The sequence below is a fragment of the Thermobia domestica genome, chromosome 7 (genome assembly GCF_964235325.1).
Source record: "Thermobia domestica chromosome 7, izTheDome1.hap1.1, whole genome shotgun sequence".
Lineage (NCBI taxonomy): Eukaryota > Metazoa > Arthropoda > Insecta > Zygentoma > Lepismatidae > Thermobia > Thermobia domestica.
Window position 1 is genome coordinate 202,097,453 of NC_137460.1, and position 22,012 is coordinate 202,119,464.

At 35.8% G+C, this 22,012-nt stretch overlaps 1 protein-coding gene across 1 annotated transcript in view; it reads left to right on the top strand.

The window, feature by feature from the left end:
* Positions 1-22,012, top strand: part of LOC145690660 (uncharacterized) — a 147,445-nt gene that overhangs the window by 67,654 nt on the left and 57,779 nt on the right. The window contains exons 9-10 of the mRNA XM_081765775.1: positions 6,690-6,928; positions 15,202-15,480. Coding sequence (XP_081621901.1) covers positions 6,690-6,928; positions 15,202-15,480 — 518 coding nt within the window. The remainder of the gene's footprint in view (positions 1-6,689; positions 6,929-15,201; positions 15,481-22,012) is intronic.

A 22,012-nucleotide genomic window follows, 5' to 3' on the forward strand; every position in this document is an offset into this window, starting at 1 on the left:
TAGGTATTATTTGAAAAATTTATCTGATTTTAATTAAACTTGGGTTTTGCTTTCTTCATGAAACTTTCTTTCGGTTTGAGATTATCAAGAAATAGAGGATGAATTTATCCTGTTCGTAAAAATACGTTTCTTAATAATTTCGGGGGGCGCGGTGGCTCAGTGGTTGAGCGTTCACCTCCGGTGCTTGGGGTCACTAGTTCGATCCCAGCTTGCGCCGTGTGGACTTTGTGGTGGACAAACACCGTGCTCGTGGTTTTCTCGGGGTTCTTCCGTTTCCTCCCACTTTCTTCATTCCACCCTTTCATTCACTTCTCATCATCACCGACTTCTTTAACCTAACCGGCATAACCATGGGACGTAAAACTCAAAAATTTCATTTCATTCCATTATATATATATATATATATATATATATATATATATATATATATATATATATATATATATATATATATATAATTTCGCAAGATTCTTTGATTTTCACGCAATATAGTGTGAGAAATATCATCACACTATATTAAAATTATCATTGCTTAAGCTTGAAGTCAATTCGGCAAGAGGGTATATTCCTGGGAAAAAAATTGAACGCCCCACGATTATGAATTGAAGTTATAGAAAATGATTATGATGATGGTAATAATAATAATAATAATAATAATAATAATAATAATAATAATAATAATAATAATAATAATAATAATAATAGTGGAATGAAGAAAGTAGGAGGAAACTAGGGAACTCCGAGAAAACACACTCCCACACTAGATAACTTGCATTAAAATAACTGATTTCTTTGGCGCTTCTTCATAGACGTATTATTCGGAGTTAAACTAATCAGGGACAAGAGGAATGAGTTCACCCGATGTTTTAAAAAATGCTTAGTGATTACTTTTTTTCAAATTAGCTTATTTTCGTGAAAAATTGCCTTTGCTTTCGTTGAAGGTTCCCAGTGAGTTTTGTTGCTTAGGTTGAAATCAGTCAATAATGAAAAGGGTGGATTCATTTCTAACTTTAATAAAATGTTTCAGAGCGGCAAATAGAGGTCATTGTATGCGTAACTTCCCAACGTTACAGTTTGTATACCTATCAACTCTTAAGACTCCGTAAGTTTCAAAATTGTTGCACTTCATGCACTTCCCACACTAGAGATATACAAGTGCAAACATTGGCAAAATTCCGCTTGTGGCATTAGTTGACGTCTTATAAGATCATTATTCATATCTACGATCTCCTATTTCATCCAGCTGCGTTGTATGGAGACAAACACTAAGTCTGTATAGGACATTTTTGGCTCAACTTCGTCTCAGAATTTTCGGGGTTAAAAATAGTAATTTGGTTGATGCTAACTTATGAGTTTGTATTTAAAGCATTTGAAATTGGGGTACTAAAAAGGTTTTAGCACTGCATTAAAGGTCCATAACCTTCCCACTGGTATTTGTCTTATATCTGTTCCCCTTTTCATTTCTGAGATATTGTATTTTGCGTGCATCCTGAATTTTTCATGATTTGTCACATACAATATTGGAAATACCGCTGCCGTCGTCATACAGAGTGGAATCCGGTACTTCTAATCATACCATTATGTTTACGAAGCATGTGCCAATATGTGTGCAAATTATCAAAATTTTCAAAAATAGTCATGCAATTATCATTGTGCGATTTTCGGTGGAATGGCCTGCCTAGAGTACGTGGATGACTGTTTCCAGCATATGATTTTGTTTAAGTCACACGGATAGCGTGTCTACCTCTACTTCCATACCTTGCGCCATGTACCTTGTGGTGTACCTTCGAAACAGCCCAGTCTCGCATGTATTCATATAAACTTTGTTACTGCCTGCGCGTAGAAGTATCACGTATTGAAGTTTGGAGATGCTTTGCCACCGTTATATATATGGTTCTTACCGTTTTTGGCGTCCCATTAATCATGCGCTCACAGGGAGGAAACGATATGGCGCACATACCTACCAAGCGATCGGGAGTTAGACTTGACCATCGACCTTCAGTAATAAGGGACGTAGCGCGCACACATCAGTCATAACCCGTCCAGTGTCGAAGAGAAATGAAGGTATCGAAGCAGTTTGTTCGCGTTGTATGACGTTTAAAAGTGGGCCTATCAGCTGCCACATCAAGTCGCTGTATATGCCAGGCATTTGGGGAGAATGGCATGAACGAATACGTATTTGTTCCAGAAATTCCGTTTGGGAGATATGAACCTTTCGGATGAACCTCGCAGTGGATGACCACGTGTGTTTGATGACGAGGCCCTGAAAGCAGCCAACGAGCAGGACGACAGTGTCTAAACGTGTGATGAACATGCAAAAAGCCCACTGAAAAAGCTAGACTTCACCTGCATGGGATAGGAAAGTCATATAAGTTAAGCAAGTGGGTACTCCACACATTGTCGGCAGCCAACAAGGGAGAACGAGTGACAGCGTTATCCTTGCCCACTGTCCTTGTTCACTCGGCACTTGAATACACCCATCTTTGATCGCTCGCTCACTGATGACGAAACATGGATCGTCTATTACACTCCCACGCGTACCAGACATTGGTTAATCGCCACGTGACCCTGTTCATCACACCTCAAGTCCACCTCTCCACCACGAAAGGTTGTGCTCTCTGTATGATGGAATTGTCAGTAAGTGGTTCATTACGAGCTCCTTCCACCGGTCAGACCTCTTTCTCAGCAGTTGCAAAGGATGCACCAAGTTGCGGCAGAAGGAGCCGGCATTGATGAATCGCAAGGGTGTTCTGGTCCTGCACGACAATGTTAAGCCACATGTGGCAAAGAGGACGAAAGAGATGCTTCAGCAACTTGACTTGGAAACACTGAGTAGATTACCACCAGTTTCATTCCCTCGACAACCAATTCCGTAGGAGATCCTTTCCAAATGAGGGAGACCTGCGGAACGCACTCTCAGAATTCTTTGCATCCACGACCGCTGAGGTTTACCACCAGAGTATTGTGGAGCTGCAGGAACGTTGACAAAAGATGTTGGATGCTAATGGAGATTACTGCAAACCTAAAGATATATATGTACCGATCATTCTCCTTTCTTGGTTCTAATAACAATAACAATCTATCTGTGCCTAATCTTTTATAAATCCCGTTACAAAACAAAAATTTAACTAATTGGCTAAACATATCTTTACCATAGAAAGACTTAACTCACCGGCGACTACTACTACCCTTGAGACTCAACCAATACAGACTACAAATACCGGATGTTACATAAACATAGATACCAATTTTAACCATTAATGTACTGATATACATTTATTAATTACAGTGATAACACTTCTACTCACTCTGAAGGAAATGATAGTGACTACTTTGATCCTGCTTAGATGGGACAGAAACATAGTGTTATTACCACTACATATATATTACAACAAGTTTTTTTTTTTTTTTTTTTTTTTTTAAGCGATTTTCCAGTGTTATTGGACTTTCACCTATAACAATTATTTATTTTTCTCAAAAATAATCTTGCAGATTATTATTTTTTTTTTTTTCCAGTGTGGGGGGTGTAAGGATTCCCACATCATAACAGAAACACATGTCAATACATCACACGTTATTGATTACAAACAATGAAGCAGACGAGAAGTGAACACTGAAGACTCCGGAGGAAGCCGAAAGGAGTCGAACCTCACGAAAGGACCCAAAGAGAACACATGAAAGCGCAATCACGGAGGGACCTGGCATCAGTCGACCAACTGATCAACTAACCATCACCTGCTCTGAGGTCGCATTGGACTAGGAGTACACCTTTCCTACACCCTATGTCGCACTGGACTAGGAATCCCATCTTCAACTGAAATCTTGCGAGGCTGCCGTGAGCTGAGGGGGTTACCCACAATCTCACCTATAAACCTTGCCAGTGTTCTGGGTGCTGCCATGAGCGGAAGGGGCACCCGGCAAAACAATCCCTTAATTTAGTCAATAAGGAGAAAGACACTGTTTACTCTTTGTAATCAAAGACATTTTGTAATTAGCGATTTTGTAATAAAATTAGTGAAGGGAAAAGACTCGCCCGGACTGCTATTTAGTCTCTACCTATAAAGTCATTGCGATATATATATATATATATATATATAAGGGAGTCGGGAGAAAACAGCAATAAACTCCACTTCTGGTGAAATTGAGTTATTAGGTGGAGGGGGTTGAATTTGAACCACGGAACCGTATGTAGGTAGTTTGATTTCAGAAATGTACCTGCAGAGGCAGGGTAAGCTTGTTTGACATGTGCCATTGCATTGCATTCAATTAGAATGTCGAACTTTCTTTTCCAGTTTTCACGAAAGCTAGAAAATGTGAGTTACTACTGTCTTCCTCGAGCCGCTAATAAGAGGTAGGAACAGAAACTAAGGATACAAGGCCGATATTTCTGGAGTTTAGTCTGTTATAGAGGAATGAGGGGTGTGCGGTAATTTTAATACATGGAGCTGGCAACTCTGCAGAGTTTCAGCCACCCGCCACCTATGGCGCTAGTTGTATGTGCACATAAATGGCGAATCGTTTGGAAAACTGGTTTCGCGAAGAAGTCCACTCAGTTATTCGATTTTTGTGGGCAAAACATGTAACTGCTGCTGAAATTCACCGGCAGCTGGTAGAGATTACGGAGGGACTATAATGTCTTGTCACCATATCGCAGAATGGTGTCGAAAGTTTGCGGCTGGTAGAGAAAACGTCACCGACGAGAAGATCAGTGGTCGTCCCAGCACGGCATCAACAGATTTGAACACAGCTGACATCATCGACCACCCTCCCTACAACCCGGAGTTTTGCTCCAAGCGACTTTCACCTGTTCCTGCACTTGAAAGAGTGAGCACTAGGAGGTTGTCGCTTCGCTTCAGACGAAGAGATAAAACATTCCGTGACAACATGGCTGAACACGCAAGGACAGGATTTTTATCAGGAAGGAGTCTTCAAACTCATCCCACAATGCGACAAGTGCCTCAACCGATATGGAGACTATGTCAAAAAATAACCTAATGTATGTACTATTTGTTGGTTATATTGTTTGTATGAAATAATATATACACGTTTACTGCAGGCTTTGTAATCATACTTTCTGGTCACTTTTCGCATATATGTCCTCACATTTCTTCCACTTTGTTCCTCGGGTTAGTTTCAGAATGCATAACGTATGTGTTTCATGGAGACAAGATCAATGTACTCTATTTGAAATAACGGACTTAGGTAATGGGTCCTTGGGTCCTTGTGGTTTTCTTCCCTCTTAGGGGAAAAAGACTGCTAACTCATTCGCAACAAAAGAATTAAGAAGGTCGTTTGACTTCTCTTCAACTTCAGTTACAATGCTAATCATTTGTCTTATCTTTCAACTTGCGTTACGGCTCATGAATGGCTATTCCTTCGAAAGTTATTATGTGGAAATTTATATTTTTTTAAAATGAATTGCTTAATTAAGGAGAAATTATTGAAAATTACCTAATTTTACATTTTGATTTTATTTGTCATAACCCGCATTGTATTCATCAGATTTTGTGAGAGCTTTCAAGCATCAGTGGAGTTATTTTTGACGGTTTTCAGGAGTTCCGTTTATATCGAAATTTGTTATGCACATTTGCGGAATTTTATACAAAATTAGTAATAAAAATTTGAGTAAGATTGTTTCTTCAAACTGTAACGAAATATACTAAAGACTGCACTATATAGCTTTTTAATTTATCTACTTTTGATTCTTCTTCCAGTACTTAAAATGAGTATTAGCACTTTAAACACTTACTGGATTCGAACAATTTTTATTCCCCACTTTTCTTAAACAGAAAACACAATTATCAATTAATAAAATAAGACAGCTTTGCAATTTACGAATATTAATAGCACTGCAAGATACAGGTTTTAATTTTATAACAAACTCCATTTCCACTGTAGGAATTAACTTAAAAAGAATCTACATAGTAACTTCCGAAGGAATAGCTATTTCGTGAAACGTAGCACAAATTGGAAGACAAATCAGACGATTACCACTATAACTTCACTGACCCCCTAGTTCTTATTACGAATGAGCTAACAGTCTCTTTCCCCTTTCTGTGAAACCACAAGAAGAAGAGGAAACGTGTGAAAGAGGCCTACTGAATGTCATAGCTGCACTGCATGAATGGAAATCCACTCGTCTCGAAGGACAAGAAATAAGTTCACAAATCAGGCCGTTAAAAAAAAAAAAAAAAAAAAAAAGTCTTTTTACTGCAGATTTCTTTTCAGTATGTCTCAGCTGTTTCTTGAGTGATTTTGATGAAATTTTTACTAAATGAAAGAGAATTTCATTGCCTATTTAGTTCTTACTCTAAAACATTTCCAGAAATCATAATTAATTTTCTATTCAATCAGTATTTCTCCACTTTAGGTATGCTTAATACTTTTTTCTAAGAAAGAAAAAACGAAAAAGAAAATGACTTCACGTTCCTCGGAGGAGCAATAACATAACGATTATAATTGTTGAAGTACCCTTTGTAGCTTAAGAATTATAACTTGCATGAGATTGAAATCAGTGAAGGGAAAGGAGGGAACTTCCCTTAACTGCACTTACTTCTATTGTGCATGTTGCCATGTGCTGGAAGGGGGAGGGGGGGGGGAGATACTGGATAAAAGTCAATATTTTCTTTCATCCGTCGTCGTTATGTAGTTCCAAATTGATTTTAAAATGTTAATTTTTCTTCTTCCAGTTGAGAAAATGCAACAGGGAAGCCGTTCGGCATCTCGTGAAAGCTCTCTGACCAGAGTTTCGCGGTCTGGAAGTCGTGAGAGCACTCCATCCAATTGCCAAAGAGATCTAATGTTCGTATTAAAAGGCGATATTCCATCAAGTGATACGATGAAAAGACGACTGCATTCAGTAAATGGAAGAGTGCTGCCTCCAGTTGATAAAAAGAGAAGAACCAGTCAAAGGGCGTACTCGGATGAGGTAAGTAGTGAGTTTTCTTTATTTATATTGAGCAAAGGAAAGTTAAATTTAAACTATAGTTGAATAGATGTCGTCATCGATCATTACTGTAGACTTAAGTTTATAAGAACATGTACAAGCAGTGCTCTTGATAATTACCGGGACATCTGGAATTGATCCCCGACAGGAGTGTATAATATGTCTCAGGTCCTTCTTTAAATCGTATTTCTACGTAATTGCTAATAGTTGCTGTAGGTCACATTAAATAACTCAATTGTAAAAGATTTTCTTTTGTATCCGGAGAAGTAAAAGTTCTATTTCGATGCTCGTTGATGTCTTTATCAAGTTCAAGAAAATATCAACTACATAAAAGCTAACTCTTCGGTCATTGCGGGGGCTTTTGTGTCTTTCGCAAGCTCGTTGTGAAGGAATCTGAAAAGACAGATTCATGTCAACATTTTTTTTCTTCAGAGATTTTAGGAGATTTTATGAGTTTAAATTCATCCTCTCCAACAAATAGGGAAGTGAATTTACGTTATCAAGAAAATTGCACCAACTTTTTTTTTTTTTTTTTTTTTTTTTTGAACAGGAGGTGTATACAGGGTGTTTCAAAACAACACCGACAGCGTTTGGGAGGTGACTCCTGACACCAAGATAAGGCGAAGAGTATGGACCAATCTGGGTGCACAAATGCTTCCTTTCGTAGTTATAAGGCTGCCAAAATCATGGAAAATTGAAGTTTAAAGGTCCTTAGCTTCGAAACTATAGGACCTACCGTAGTCGGGTCAAGACTTCACTTAGGACCTAATATGTGTTCTATCCAAATTTACAGGTTTCAGAATCCTAAGATATTTATGCAACAATTTTTATAGACGGAGTTTGGCTAGGGGCATATAATTTGAAGCACTCACTAGCTACCTCTATAAAAATTGTTGCGGAAATTCCACAGGATTCTGAAACATAGAAATTTGAATAGAACACATATTAGTTCGTAAGTGAAGTCTTGACCCGACTACGGTAGGTCCCATAGTTTCGGAGCTATGCACCTTTAAACTTCAATTTTCCATGATTTCGGCAGCTTATAACTCCGAAAGGGAGCATTTGTGCAACCAGGTTGGTCTGTAATACTTTTCGTCTTATCTTGGTGTCAGGAATCACCTCCCAAACGTTGTCGGTGTTGTTTTGAAACACCCTGTATATATATATATATATGACGTGAAACTCTCAAATACTTAACCTACTGAATTAGTTATGTGATATCTCTGAATTTTCCCTCTCTCCCTCCCTCATCTCTTCATTGTAAAGTAGCTGGATAACTCAAACGCAAGAGTATCGAACGTTTTGCTTTGTAGGAGTCTGTCGCTTAGAAGACAACATCAAACAGTTTCGTGTTTTTGTTACTTGTCGATCACTTAATAGTTTACCACCCGTCATTTAATTTTATTATAAAGTGGATGGTGGCGTTTTTGTTGGTATTGCAGAAATTGTTTGGAAAACTAAGCAAGTGAATAGATAAACAATATCTATATATCAACACTCTGAGCACTGTGGATGTCGCCGTCGATTCCGTTTAAAGCGAAAGCTTCACTTCTCCATATAGTATCGCTACTATCACGATTCAGAGTTACAGTTTCCTTTTTATTCCAGTATAGGTGCTTTTGTATGTCTTAATACAATAGATAGTAACTTAAACGTAGTTTGCTCAAAGGTTTCCTATTATAATTAAATTAGAATTGAGTGCATATTTGCACTGTGTGGATTGTAGTTTGCGTTCATTAAAAGATTGTATTTGATTCTGTAAAGTCAGTGGTGGTCAAATGGCGACCCACGAGAGCACATGTTTCATCCGGCCTGCGTATAAAATTAAAAAAAAAAAAAAAATCTTTTTAACTCCATGGGTAAACAGGAATTGTGATGCTGGCCGTCATAATATACTTCAATTGAGATTTTACTTCTAAGTGTGAAAATAATTTCTTTAACATTTTGGGTACCAAGCCCATTCTGCAAGATAAGATTGATGATACTGGCCTGATTTTTAGAGAAATGCAGATTTTACAGAGTTGCTTTCAAATGTTCGTAACTGAGATAGTTGTCCTAAACACGTGAATCAAGAAGCAAGATACTCAGAATACGAAGAAAATTGAAATGAAGTTTGTAATGATAAAAATGCCTGATTTTTATCAGTGATATGAATACTTAAAAGAAAATTGACGAAATTAAAGATTATTTAGAAGATGTGGGAAATGTATTCAGCAATACGATGAAAGCTCGTCCCTCTTATTCGTAAACTTTTTGCATACAAGAGTTAAGTGCCGTATTTACTAGCGTATAAGACCAACTCTATTTTCTTTAATTATTAAAAAAAAAAGTTTTTTTTAGTGTATATTATTTTTTGTAAATATAAAATGATATTTTGGAAAGGTTACAATATTGTTTGAGAAGGCCTATTGATATTAACTGAGTCACTGAAGAACTGTGCGAAACTGGAATGTTGTTGCATACCGTACGGAAGCAAGTAAGGCTCAAGGAACACAGAATTGGAAAGCGTGTGGAAATAGAAATAGCCAAAAATTAGTGTATCGGCATATTAGACGCACTCTGTCTTGTAGACTTATTTCCAAAGTAAAAAGTGCGTCTAATATGCCTGCAAGTGGAACTAAAAATGTAACATATACCAGAATTAACAACAGATATGATATGTACTTGTTTTCCCTCTCTATTTATTTATTCTGTATAAGCACTTCTGACCTTCATATATTTCTTCACGTACATCTTGGAATTAATATTTTATCTATAGTTAATTGTACTGAAAGAATTTACGTAAGTCGCTAAGGTAGAGAGGAAAGTAAGCATGCATGCATAATTTCAACAAGTGGTATGTGTTGTCTTGTGCGTATATAAAAGAAAAGATTTGCAACATCTGAGTTAAATAATATACCTATTTACCTTATTAAGAGTACAGAGGAAGAAGAAAGAAATTTTACGAGTTCGTAATGAAATTTCTGATACAGGAGATCACTAAGATTTCTTAGAATCAGCTAAGATTCCATTACCTAAGAAATTGAATAGGAGTTGTGAAGAGCATTGAACTATTAGTCTGACATCCCATGAAGAGACTTCTGCTTTAAATATTAGAAAGAAGAGTATATGAACGAGTAAAAGTTGAAACTCACAAAAATATTGAAAACTCAAAACTTGCGTATGAGACTTAACCATTTAGAATTAGAGAAGGAATGACAGATGATACTGGAATTTCAAGATCTGTTCGACGGGAATATTCGTCATTCAGTATCATTGTTGGAATTCATTTTATTTAAAAACCCTCAGTGTACATCGTCCGATTGGAACAAAGTTTACACAACAGACCTTACATCTGCAAAGATCATACTAACCGAACACAACTGTTTGAAGATTCGAGCACAACACTCACCACAGAGGCAGGTTGATCGTAATGTTTCTAGAGGCCTTACTGTTAGTAGCTTCAAGGTCGTCGAAAACATAACACGTGTAGTTTGTATGTGAATCCGTTGTGTGTAGGTCAGAGTCTGTGTGTCTGTAATGACAATCCCTGTTGTGCACTAAATGATTTTGTGTCTGGTTTGTAGTGGGGTTGCAAGAGGCCATGTGTCGTTATCAAAATTGCTACCCGTGTTGGTTGCGATATGCCAGTGGTCTGTCGATGGTGTATCGATGAAAATCAAGAGTGCCCCGCAACCCACTGTGGAGCACCTGGACATAGGCATCGTTCCGGTCGCCTTAACCTGTTTCCGGTAGTATGTGGAAAGACTCTTTGGTGAGGAGAGTGGAGGACAGTGACATTGTGCGATGAAAATATTTTCTATCTCGGATACAGTGGCGGTAGTGTACATGTTTGTAGACGTGCAGATGAGCGGGAAAATCCAGTGCGAATTCACTCTTCCCATATAGGACTCATCTGGCACTATGGTAACGTCTTGATCGCCTTTGGCCTTCATTCAGGGGAGTTTGACTCGTGCGTCTTATATTCGTGACATCGTCGTCCTGTCCTCCGACCTTATGTGGACACTTTGGGGATCTCATCTTTCAGCAGAACAACGCTCCTCTCTGTAGTGCAAAGTCAGTGCCTCGATATTCGCCTCCTACCCTGACATGCTGGGTCTCGGACCTAAGCCCTATCTGGTAGGTGAGGGACCAGCGAGGCTCCGACAGCAATCATCGTCCAACTATATCAAGATGTATAACGGACGTAGGATACATACCCAGACAGATATTCATCTATACGACCAGTTATTGTGGGAATAGCTGCTTCTCTGGACGATTGGTGTAATTACTGTTCTATTAAGATAACAGCTGTAAACTTTTGAACACCCAATATAACGTGTTTGGAACATTCTGTCGCCATGTTAGAATCACTACTACTTATCATCACGTTCTTATATATTAAATTGGCCAGATCCGTGAATTCCAGCTGAGTGGACTTTTGTATATGTGTAAACAGGCTGAAGAAAGATTGGAATAGACAGAAGGTTGCTTTGATAGAAAGTAAAAAGGTTAATGGATTTGCTTTGAAGGCGATATTGTGTTGTCAGTCTGAATGGGAAATTTAACATGATGCTAAAAAATATGAGTAAAAGCTCGTGAAAAAATAGGAGACTAAAATAAGTACGAAACAGATGAAAACAGTGGTAATTGTAATGAAGATTGCTGAAACAACTATAGGAGTCGGAGAGAAGGAAGTAAAACTGGTTATTAGTTTTCGGTATCTAGGCAGAAAGTGAAATCAATAAAAATCTGAAATGAGAATGAGAAATTAAAAGCAAAAATAGCAGTGGCGAGAGATCTTTAAGAGGAATAAATCTTATTCTTCTGGTCACTGAATGAATTGTTATGGATATTACGAAAATGCAGGGTAAAACCAGTTTTCCGAAATTTGTATGTAGATAAGGAATGGGAAACCAAGCTGGTTGGAACGGTAAATCAGGAATTGGGATAATAGAACAGAGCATAATTGGAAATAATTCAAAAGTGGGCATTGTTGCAGAAGAAGAACTTGATAGAAAGTGTGGTGGGAGAATAAGAAGGAAGGGAAGAGAGACTGCAGTTAGTGGTTAATATTAAAGCAGATAATTCCTATATCAAGACGAAAGGGTTAGATGGTGATTATAATGCATGGTGGATAATTATATTAGATGGTAAATTGTAACCTGCTATATCGTAGTAATTCAAGGAGTTTCCCGTTATCACCGGATTTAGATAGGCCTACAACTATGTTGACTTTTAGTCTCTCTCAAGTTAAACACATCAGAGACGCCGAAAAGTTTTATGTTCAATCATTTGAAGCTACCAGGGCAGTAAAAAAGTTCCCGGAATGTTGTAATTTTGACATTTATGACGCAATCACAATGACTATTGTACAGTACAGTCCTTAAGTTGTCTAATTATGAATTTGACATGTGTGAACAGTTCATAACAGGCAGTATACAAGTAGTGTAGCTGGACGGAGGAGTGTGTGGTGAGCAGTTGGCGTAATGTTGCAGTTCAAACCACGCGCATATATCAAGTTGATGTGCGAATTGGGGAAATCTGATTCAAAGACTTCGATAGCCTAAACAGTGTACGGTGACAGTGCTGTAAAGAACACTTGGCCTCAAAAGTATCCATTTGGCCACTATAGAAGACGATCAAAACCAACGTGACGGCTCAACTTCGGAAGATAACAAAAGAGGACTTTCGTCTGTGTTTCCAGCAATGGCAGGAGCAGTTGAGCAAGTGAATGTTTTCCGAAGAAGCCTACTTTAAAGGCGATTAGGTAAATGTGTACTTATTATTGTGGCAATAAAAAGCTACAACAACATTCCGGGAACCTTTTGGTTGCCCCTGGTATTAACTGAAGTTTCAGAGCGGAAAATGTAATTACTTCCGTTGAGTTTACAGGAACGCTGATCACTAACAGATGACAGCATGTTTCTCTCTCTCCCAATGTGTTTTGTAAGGAGCGACAGTATCCATAATAATTCAATAAAATTCAAGAGATGAATATTCAAATTTTATCCAAAGAGAAATTGAATTAACAGTTAGAGAATAATACATACACATTTGTGATATTTTGTTTCTTTGTTGGGAGATTTATTGTTTGAAACATGCTTCTGAAGAGTAAAATTAAATGCTCTGTACGATGAATAAAACAAAATAATAAAAAAGTGCATGGGTTATTTTCCAATTATTATTTCAATTTCTCTTTGAACAAAATTGAAATATTCATCTCTCAGAGTGATTCAATAATTCTACATAACAAAATATATTGGAAAGATAACGGATACGTGGTGTTATCTGTTGCTGATAGTCGAGCCTTTTTACTTACTTTAATATTGTTCCTTGCACTGATTGGTAATTGAGAAACCAGTACAGAGATTCGTTTTTCGAGTAATCTTGTTTCTTAGTTGCCAGGAAGGAAAACAATAAAATCGAATCTTCTGCAATCATAAACCATTTTTGCTGCTCGCATAATCAAAGTATTTAGCTCGTACCTTGAACCTGGATTTGTCGCATTGTGTAAACCATTAATGTGATTCAAAAACTATAAAGTACCTATCTGCGCTCGGGTTATTTTTCGGGACAATGATTTTGGTTACTGTACTGTAACCAACAGCTGATCCTGCTCAGACACTAGTTGTATCCAAAATGTTCATCATATATCCTGAAGAATCTACTATCGTAATCTATGTTGTGTGATCTAAACTGTGCAATTCTTTGATTGTACAATGAAGATATTTACATCACTAGATTTAAAAAAAGGAAGAACTGTACAGGTATCTATTTACAAATTTGGAAAGAAAGTAAAATTCACATTCTCCTTCATTATGATACCGTTTCTTTAGATTGTGTGTTTCACTTATGTAAGTTTGTATATAGATATTTGTACTTAAAAAAATGTAGTAACATATATATTATCGGATTAGGTAAAGCAATTTCTTCAAATACACATTTTGGATTCAACTAGTGATGAGAAGGACTAGCGGTTGATTGTAGAATGGTAACCGAAATGATGATCATCCTGAAATATAACTGAGTACACAAAGGTGAATAACCTATAGTTTTTAATTTATTAAAGGATGTGAACTTATCTTACTATATTAATGTACCGTAAACTAGGGTTACTTGGAAAGTTTCTTTTCTTTCTTTTTCATATTACCCCTTGTCATTTATTGCAATTAATTTTTCTTCTTCTTGTGATATTAAAAGAGCTTGGTCCATGTTAACTTTTTCTGCAGTCTGAAGCCTCCCAGGAGCCAAAATGTGCTGTTTCCAAGTAGCTTCGCTTTTGGGGCTACTTGGAAAAATATGTCTTTTCATACTAGTAAGAGCTGTGTGAAAAATGGGACTATTTGGAAAGAATGGGACAAACTACAGTGGTAAGCTTGTCTTCCTGAAGGCCTACAGAATCAGTTAAAAAAAATGTTTTTGCAATATGCATTTATAATTGGTAGTTTTTCAAACAATGCAAGGGAAATTTCCGCAAATGCCAATACAGCATAAGCTCTCGAGACTTCTTTAAGACACTAAAACATGCCCTACATAATTTTTTGAAATTTATGTATGTATCAGAACAGTAATTGTCTTACATTGGTTTACAAACTTACCTGGTACCATTTTTTTACAAGTGTACGTTTACGTTAACTCTTTGCAACAGTATCATATCGCGCTGTTATAATAATAATAATAATAATAAGAAGAAGAAGAAGAATGTAACACAGTACGATAAGAACAAAAATTCACATATTGAAATTCTTTGCTGCAGTCATCTGGAAAAACAACTTGGTCTCTGCGGTTGTAGGTAGATTCAGGCAGAACTTAAATAATGTCATCGTTGTCTATCTCCTGATTAATATCATCATTTTTAATACAAAAACGAAAGGCCCAGAAAGGAAGTGGAAATGTAAAATAATTCGCCTCGTTAGGAAACTTCTGAAAGCAATAATATTTAGCACAACCAGGTAAAAAATCACTTTTCATTACGGAAACACGGACAATTTACAGAAAATTAAAAAAAAAAAGGTATCAATTGCTGTGAGAATTTTTAGACCAGTCTAAAATAAGACACAGCACATATGACCATCCATCTTTCTTTTAGGTGCCTACTTTTAATTGGTCTGGAAGAAAACGACGTATCTGTCATAATACAAAAAATGCCAGTTTTCCAAATAGCCCCAGATTTTCCAAGTAACTCTATTTTACGGTAATTGCTTTCTTAGTGTAAATAGTTTTCGTTGAGATCTTATATCGCCGATTGATCATTTAAATGGTTTGTGTTGTAGATATGTTCGAACGTGTCTCATGAATCGAAGGGGAATTCCATAGACTTGAACGAAGATAGCAAAAGATTTAGCCGATGCTCTTCAGTGACCCCCTCAGAAACTAGTGTTGGTTGTGTTTCAAACGAGCATGAGGGGAGTAGCAATCATGAAGAAACCAAAGTTCAAACAGAGCCTTCAAATGTTACCACTGAAAGTGAAATAAGGACACCATCTCCAGAGAACGATATGCAAGTTGAAAGTTCTTCAGGAAGTGCTCCGGTTCCATCAGGATTTCAGAGGGTAAATTAAAAGACATTAGTTGAAAAACTGTTACGTATTCAGTCTTGTAAATAAAAATTAAACTCTTTTTCCTCTTTCATAATGAAAGAGGTTGGCTTTCTGTTCTTACTTAATAGGCATTTGCCCATTGTTTGTATATATTTCATGTATGTAAATATATTTCTGTATATTACACTATTCTAGGATATATATATAGTACAATTACTTAATTACATCGTAAATACTCTGGAGCTTTCCTATAGATAAGAAATAGGTGTACTCATTACTTAATATATAAAATTAATTTTGTGGCCAAATGGTTCCTACTGTTAATCTGTTTTCTGTACACAGGATACAGATGAGAAGAAAGAAATCTGCTGATAAACAATACCAACAATTATTGCTGTTGAATCATACTAACAGAAAATAAAATATCGGGTTTGTAAATTAATCAAATAATCTAGTTCTAAAACTTCGTGTGATACGTAATTGTTCGTAATTAAAGATTGAAATTTTGGTTGAGCCCTCTACAAGCTACTTCGGAGAACCGATTCCGAAGCATGGGATTCACGTTAATACGGACTTTTGTTAGTTTTATTACTATAAGAATGAATTTATTATTATTATTATTATTATTATTATTATTATTATTATTATTATTATTATTATTATTATTATTATTATTATTATTATTATTTTATTATTATTATAGCATATGTATTAAATTTCTCTAGAATCAAAGTGACTATAAAAATGGAAAATAAAATCATTGCCTATTTATGCAGTTATTTACGAAGATAATGTACATTATTTACAAAGAACGTTATACAAAAATATACTGAGATCTTGCGGTGGGGCTTACAGTGCGTAGGATGTATCGTAATACTGGGGATCCATTGTCAGAGCAAATAGTGTTCGTAGAAATAAGTAGAAAATTGTTAAGAAACAGATCAGGTTGCCATCAAATTGGGTCAACGTTAATACGTAAAATAATTTAAAAAAAGAGAAAGATAGTAAAAGGGCAATAATCTGAATGTACAACAATATGAGCTAATATGTAAGTCAACATTTACTTAAAGTAGTCTTTGGTATGTAGCCATCGGTGATGGTGATCCTCTAATGCTAGCTTCTGTACTACTAATACTCAAACTGCTTTATTCATTATTAGTTCGCATAATTGAAGAACAGACATGAATATTATCAACGGAAAATTAAACAACTGTTCTAGTGATTGGAAAATATATCTAAGTACTAAGTATATAAAGACTCCACACTAAGATAAAGAGGGGTCTTCAATTAATGGTGCAAAACTTTACTATTAGTCTCATACAACATCTAAACCATTTTCGTGAACATTACCCTACTCTTACCTGTCCTTATGTCATAAATGAGGCCGTTTCGACCCTGTATTTATTATTTATTTTTCGATAATTTTTTACGAGCACTATCTATCTTGAAAATGCGTTCCACACATTATGATACAGTCTATATACACGATAGTGCGTTCATCAGTTTTAAGTATACAGGTATATGGATTTATTTATTTTTTTGGAGTATGGCTTTCAGTGTTTACTAGAATAGGTTTTAATATAGGGAATTGCATATTTAAACAAAATAGGAAAACAAAATGGCTACAGGAAAGATGCCTGCTGGTATGGTTCAAATATATATTGAAACGTGTATATATCATAGCAAGACAAACGGTAAACAATTAGCATAGCTGTGTTAAGCCCTTTAAAGTTTCACAAGAGGGCCCTTTATACCTAATTATGAAACCACTAATAAACGAAAACTGAGGTGTAATGTATATATGATTAATATAGTTTGTAAATCGGGGAGTAGAAAAACACTGAAACCAAGAAAATTATTCCACTAAGGCTACACATAACGAGGTGTGTGTGTGATAACCTAGAGTTGCAATAACTATTGGTTATACGTAAAGGAAGATGCAAAAAGTGAAAATTCCGTTTTTATGTAATTCACACCATATAAAAATGGTACAATGTTAAGAGATAATTAGAAGAAAATAATTGAGGCGTGTAATGTAATAAGAAATGGATAATGGAAGTTAATTTAGTTTAAAGATGCTATAGGGTACATATTGAATAATCAAACGAATTTCTTACCTTATAGTAGTATTGAAATGTTATCAACAAATCCTTAAATGGATACAAGCTGAGAGATTGTTTTTGTTCTGGATAAAGGTATTGTTAGAGGATTGCATATCAAGTTACCCTGCAAGTTTTTCGATGATAAGAATGTTGGGATGTAGAGAACAGTCTGCTGACAATGTAGTTGATGAAGGTATCGCGAGGCATCTCCATAGATAACTGTGAACTATTGTAAAGAAGCTAGTATGTATATATAATATGATGGAACAGAGGAATTTATTACCAGAAAGTAAAGAAACTATAGTCAAACACTATAAAAGGTATAGTATGAGCGTTTTCGCAAAATGCTTCATCAAATTGAGAAAGGAACAAGTTGGAAGAAAAGAAAAATATTAACTAGCAGGAAAATAGTTTTGAAGCGATCAGGTAGGTGGCGCCACAAATGAGTAAAGAGACATTTGAATTAAGATCTGAAAATTACATATGATAAGTAGAGGAAATAATCAAATTTATATCACACCAGTTCCTCTATAAATGCAAATTCTTGAGTGATATGACTGTTCAGGGAGCAAACTGGGTAGCGTAATGGTTAACGCACATTAAGCCGGAGATTCGATTTCGAATACCGATCCAGTCATGCATTTTTTCACTCTTGGTGTATCAGATCTAAAAGTGTGTGCAGTATTTTTCAGCGTTCTATTTCAACAACTTTGTTCTTAGTTGGCTGCTCTTTTCGTAACGACGTCTCGGATACTTGAGAATTCAGTGTAAACTATGATCAGTCAGTTTGTGAATGCTATAAAATACACCTGTAAACAAATTCCGTACGTTGTATAATGGCGTTTTTAATTTTATATATATATTTTTAACTAATATACTATATATATTTTACTACGCGTTCGTTCTTCGAAATTTAAAGACAAGTTTGCTTTGAATATGTGCGAGTAATGAGTACATCTACTTCTTGTATTTAATTATAAACTTAGTAATTCTTTGTATCAACATGGTGCGCAGTAGCCTCGAAATTTTAAATCCTTATATTGTGATATTGTCAAAATCTTATACTGTTGGAACTCAATGCATGGATTGGCGATTGCATGATATATCCCGGAGGTGTTTATCGTAATAAAATTATCTTGGCTGTTTCCTCAATCTCATCATGTGAAACACCAAGTAGTATCTCAAATAGTATTTATTGTTTCGGTTTTATTTGTTTGTTCTCTTGAACTGAACTCCCGGGTAAAAGATATTGCGTTAGACAGGCAACATTTTGTTTGTTACAAAATGTAATTGCTGCACTATAGTGCCTCATTTGTACCTATAGATCTAAAGATATTCATAGCATATCTCAGCGTTTTATTTCAACAACTTTATTCTTCAATATTTGGATGCCTTTACATAATGATGTCTGCGATATTTGAAATTTGATGCATGGTATAGCAACTTAGTTGTTTTTATTCTGCGAAATTTCCGTTTACTATATAACTGATATTTATTTTGGAATGAATAATCCAAACTACAGTATACCATGTTAAGTCATATAGTCCCCTTCATAGGAAGAGACTTTAGTCCTTACAACACACCATTTTAAATGTGTAATGCTTACCTTATCTAGTATCTTTTGGTTTTGTTTAGGCAACCAAGCTTTTTTATGAACCGTATTCTAGAAAGGAGCAGGAGATACTTTGGAAGTAAATTAAGGTTATGAGGATATATAAAATTTTAAAGTTAATTAACTCATAATCTGATAATCCTAATTCATATATAATGCATCTCTCCCCCTTCCTGGAACATAAGTCGTATAAAGAAGCAGCTTCATTTAAATTTGTGCTCACTTAAGCACCCAAATGGTAAACGCAGTTCGACGTAGCGTTTCACTGACCGTTTATCTTCTTTCCTCATGCGTGTCCCTTAAGAAATTACGATGCTTGTAGAAGAATATATTTTGAACCATTTTCTTCATTGTGAAGGAAACGTTAATGATTCCCGAATCACTGCTGTTAGATTTCCGTATCAAATTGATGCCTAGTTCGTATTGGCGTATCTTTTTTCTCATATATATCATTTTGATAACTGGTAATTTGCAAGTAAGAAAATACACCACAGATTAAGATGTATTTTTCAGATGATTTGGTAGGTGGAATATTCAAGTTGACTGCACATAACTAGCAGACATCTAATTTTGACAAGTAATTTTAACAGCTGAGATTCAAGAATCATTAACGTTTTCTGTACAAGGGAGGAAATTGATCAATATTTGTAGTTCTACAAGCTGCATAATTTCGTAAGGAGCACACATGAAGAAGACGACTGTGCTCATTGAAACGTTGCTTCGAATTGCCGTTTATCATTTAAATGGTTTCATGAGTACAAATTTAAATTACTAATATGCATCCTGTTACACGATCAAGTATTGTAAGCTGCTAAATTTCGGAAAAATCGATAGATTTTGAATATATGTGCTTTACACTGTCTAGAGAACATTATTATACAGCTATAAAATGAGAATCTTATATGTTTTGTTGATAGAAAAACAAATCAAAAACTTCCTGAATATGCAATACTTAATCAGTAACTAGTCTAGATCTCTTTGCTGTCTTTATGTGTTGACTTAAGTAGTCAGTTATAGAGGGATTTGTAGCTTCAGACAAAAGTGCATTTTCATTGCTAGTGTATCTTTTTACTACCTGTTAGTAGTTTTTATTTATGTATTGTTTGTTATATTCTCTTTACTGTCCTTGTCCCATCACCACGTTATCTCAGTCTAAATCGTAATGCTTTTCCTGTTCGTCCTTCATTAATTCAACGTAGATTGACCGAGCATTTCATTTTGTTTCTACTCACTTGTTTCCCATCCCTGTCACATGGTAATACAACCCAAAGCTAACTTCTGTCTTTATCTCTAAACTTGATCACGACAATCGAATACTATCATGAATTTAATCTTGTTTCTATCAAATAGTGTTATCTTATACAAAACGTGTAAGTATATAGTATTTTAGAGGGAATAACATAAGAAAAACTAGTGGCTGCACACTGACTGTTCCATCTTTGTTTTGCCACTGTTTTGTGCTTTGTGGTACATAGTTTTTGATTTGTAGTCAAGTGAGTTATGCGGGATTGATAACTCTAATTTATGTAATACAGGGCAATTCAAAATAAGTGGTACAAAAGAAAAGCTACCGTGACAGCTGTAATGAATTTATTGTGCATATCGAAGTAACACGAAAGGTAATCTTTCCAAGTTTCATTTGGCAACACGGAAGAATTTGCCGTTACCGTAATTGCTTATAAGCGACGCTGGTATGCAAACTCAACTCCCGGCATTATCTAGAAAAAATTTCCTGTGTGCTCGAATACGATAGAATAGTCATTTCCAACTAGATACTTTGTAACGTCACAGTTCAGTTTGCTACTCGGACTTTCAGTAAATCACTCAGAGCAAGGACAAGGCGCAAACCTAACGTTGAGAGAAGACAATACTGATAGATAAAAAGGAGTAGTAGGTAGTTTTACAGATACATTACTCATTGATTAACTAATCGTACACTGCCAACACTTGTTTCATTCCATTCCATTTACTTCGCTCCTTTCCCATTTTTGCGCAAAATCTGTTCTCTTTCTCCTGGTTCTGATTAGAAAAGTCCGCTTCGACTTCAAACACCGGCGTGTTGGAAATGACTGTGTTATAACTTGATCGGCAAGAGAAATTTCTGGACACAATTTGGTAAACAACCTCCGTACTGGCATATCCTTTCAAGGTGGGTGAAACATTTTTGAGGAGACACAGTGCTTATGCAAGAGGGAAGCACAAGCAAACATGGCTGTGGCAAGAATCTGAATATTGTTCAGACATCTGGGGCGTCTCGGAAAGGGCCCACATCAAACATTTGTGACTGAGTGTTTGGAAAAAAGAAAGAAAAAGAAAAATTAGAAAGTTTAACGTTCATTTTACATCGTTATTTTCACAATAAATTCATTACATCTTTTACAGTTAACTTTTCACTTTGTACCATTCATTATCAATTGCCCTGTATTACTTCTTACTATCTACTGACAAGTCAATCAGAAAGCACAAATAAGTGAAGAAATTTAAGTACAGAAATATAATTTATTTTAATTAACAGATTTGAATGTTTGAAATCTTAAAATGCAAAGAGTAAAAATTGTGGGATAGGTCGGTTCATTTTATTACACTGTGCGTTAACTACTTTTTCTACGCAGGCTTATTCATATCAGCCATATAATAAGTCTCGCAAACCGGTGTGAAGTCAATTTAGATGTTTGGACCCCACAACCATACTACAATTTATTTGTGCTTGGAGAAAGTGACACTATATATTAATAAACACCCATAAGAAGTTGTAATTGACTATTATTGCCTAGGCCAAACTGCTGTATCTAGATATCTGAATATGAACAGTACACAGGTTTTGCGACAT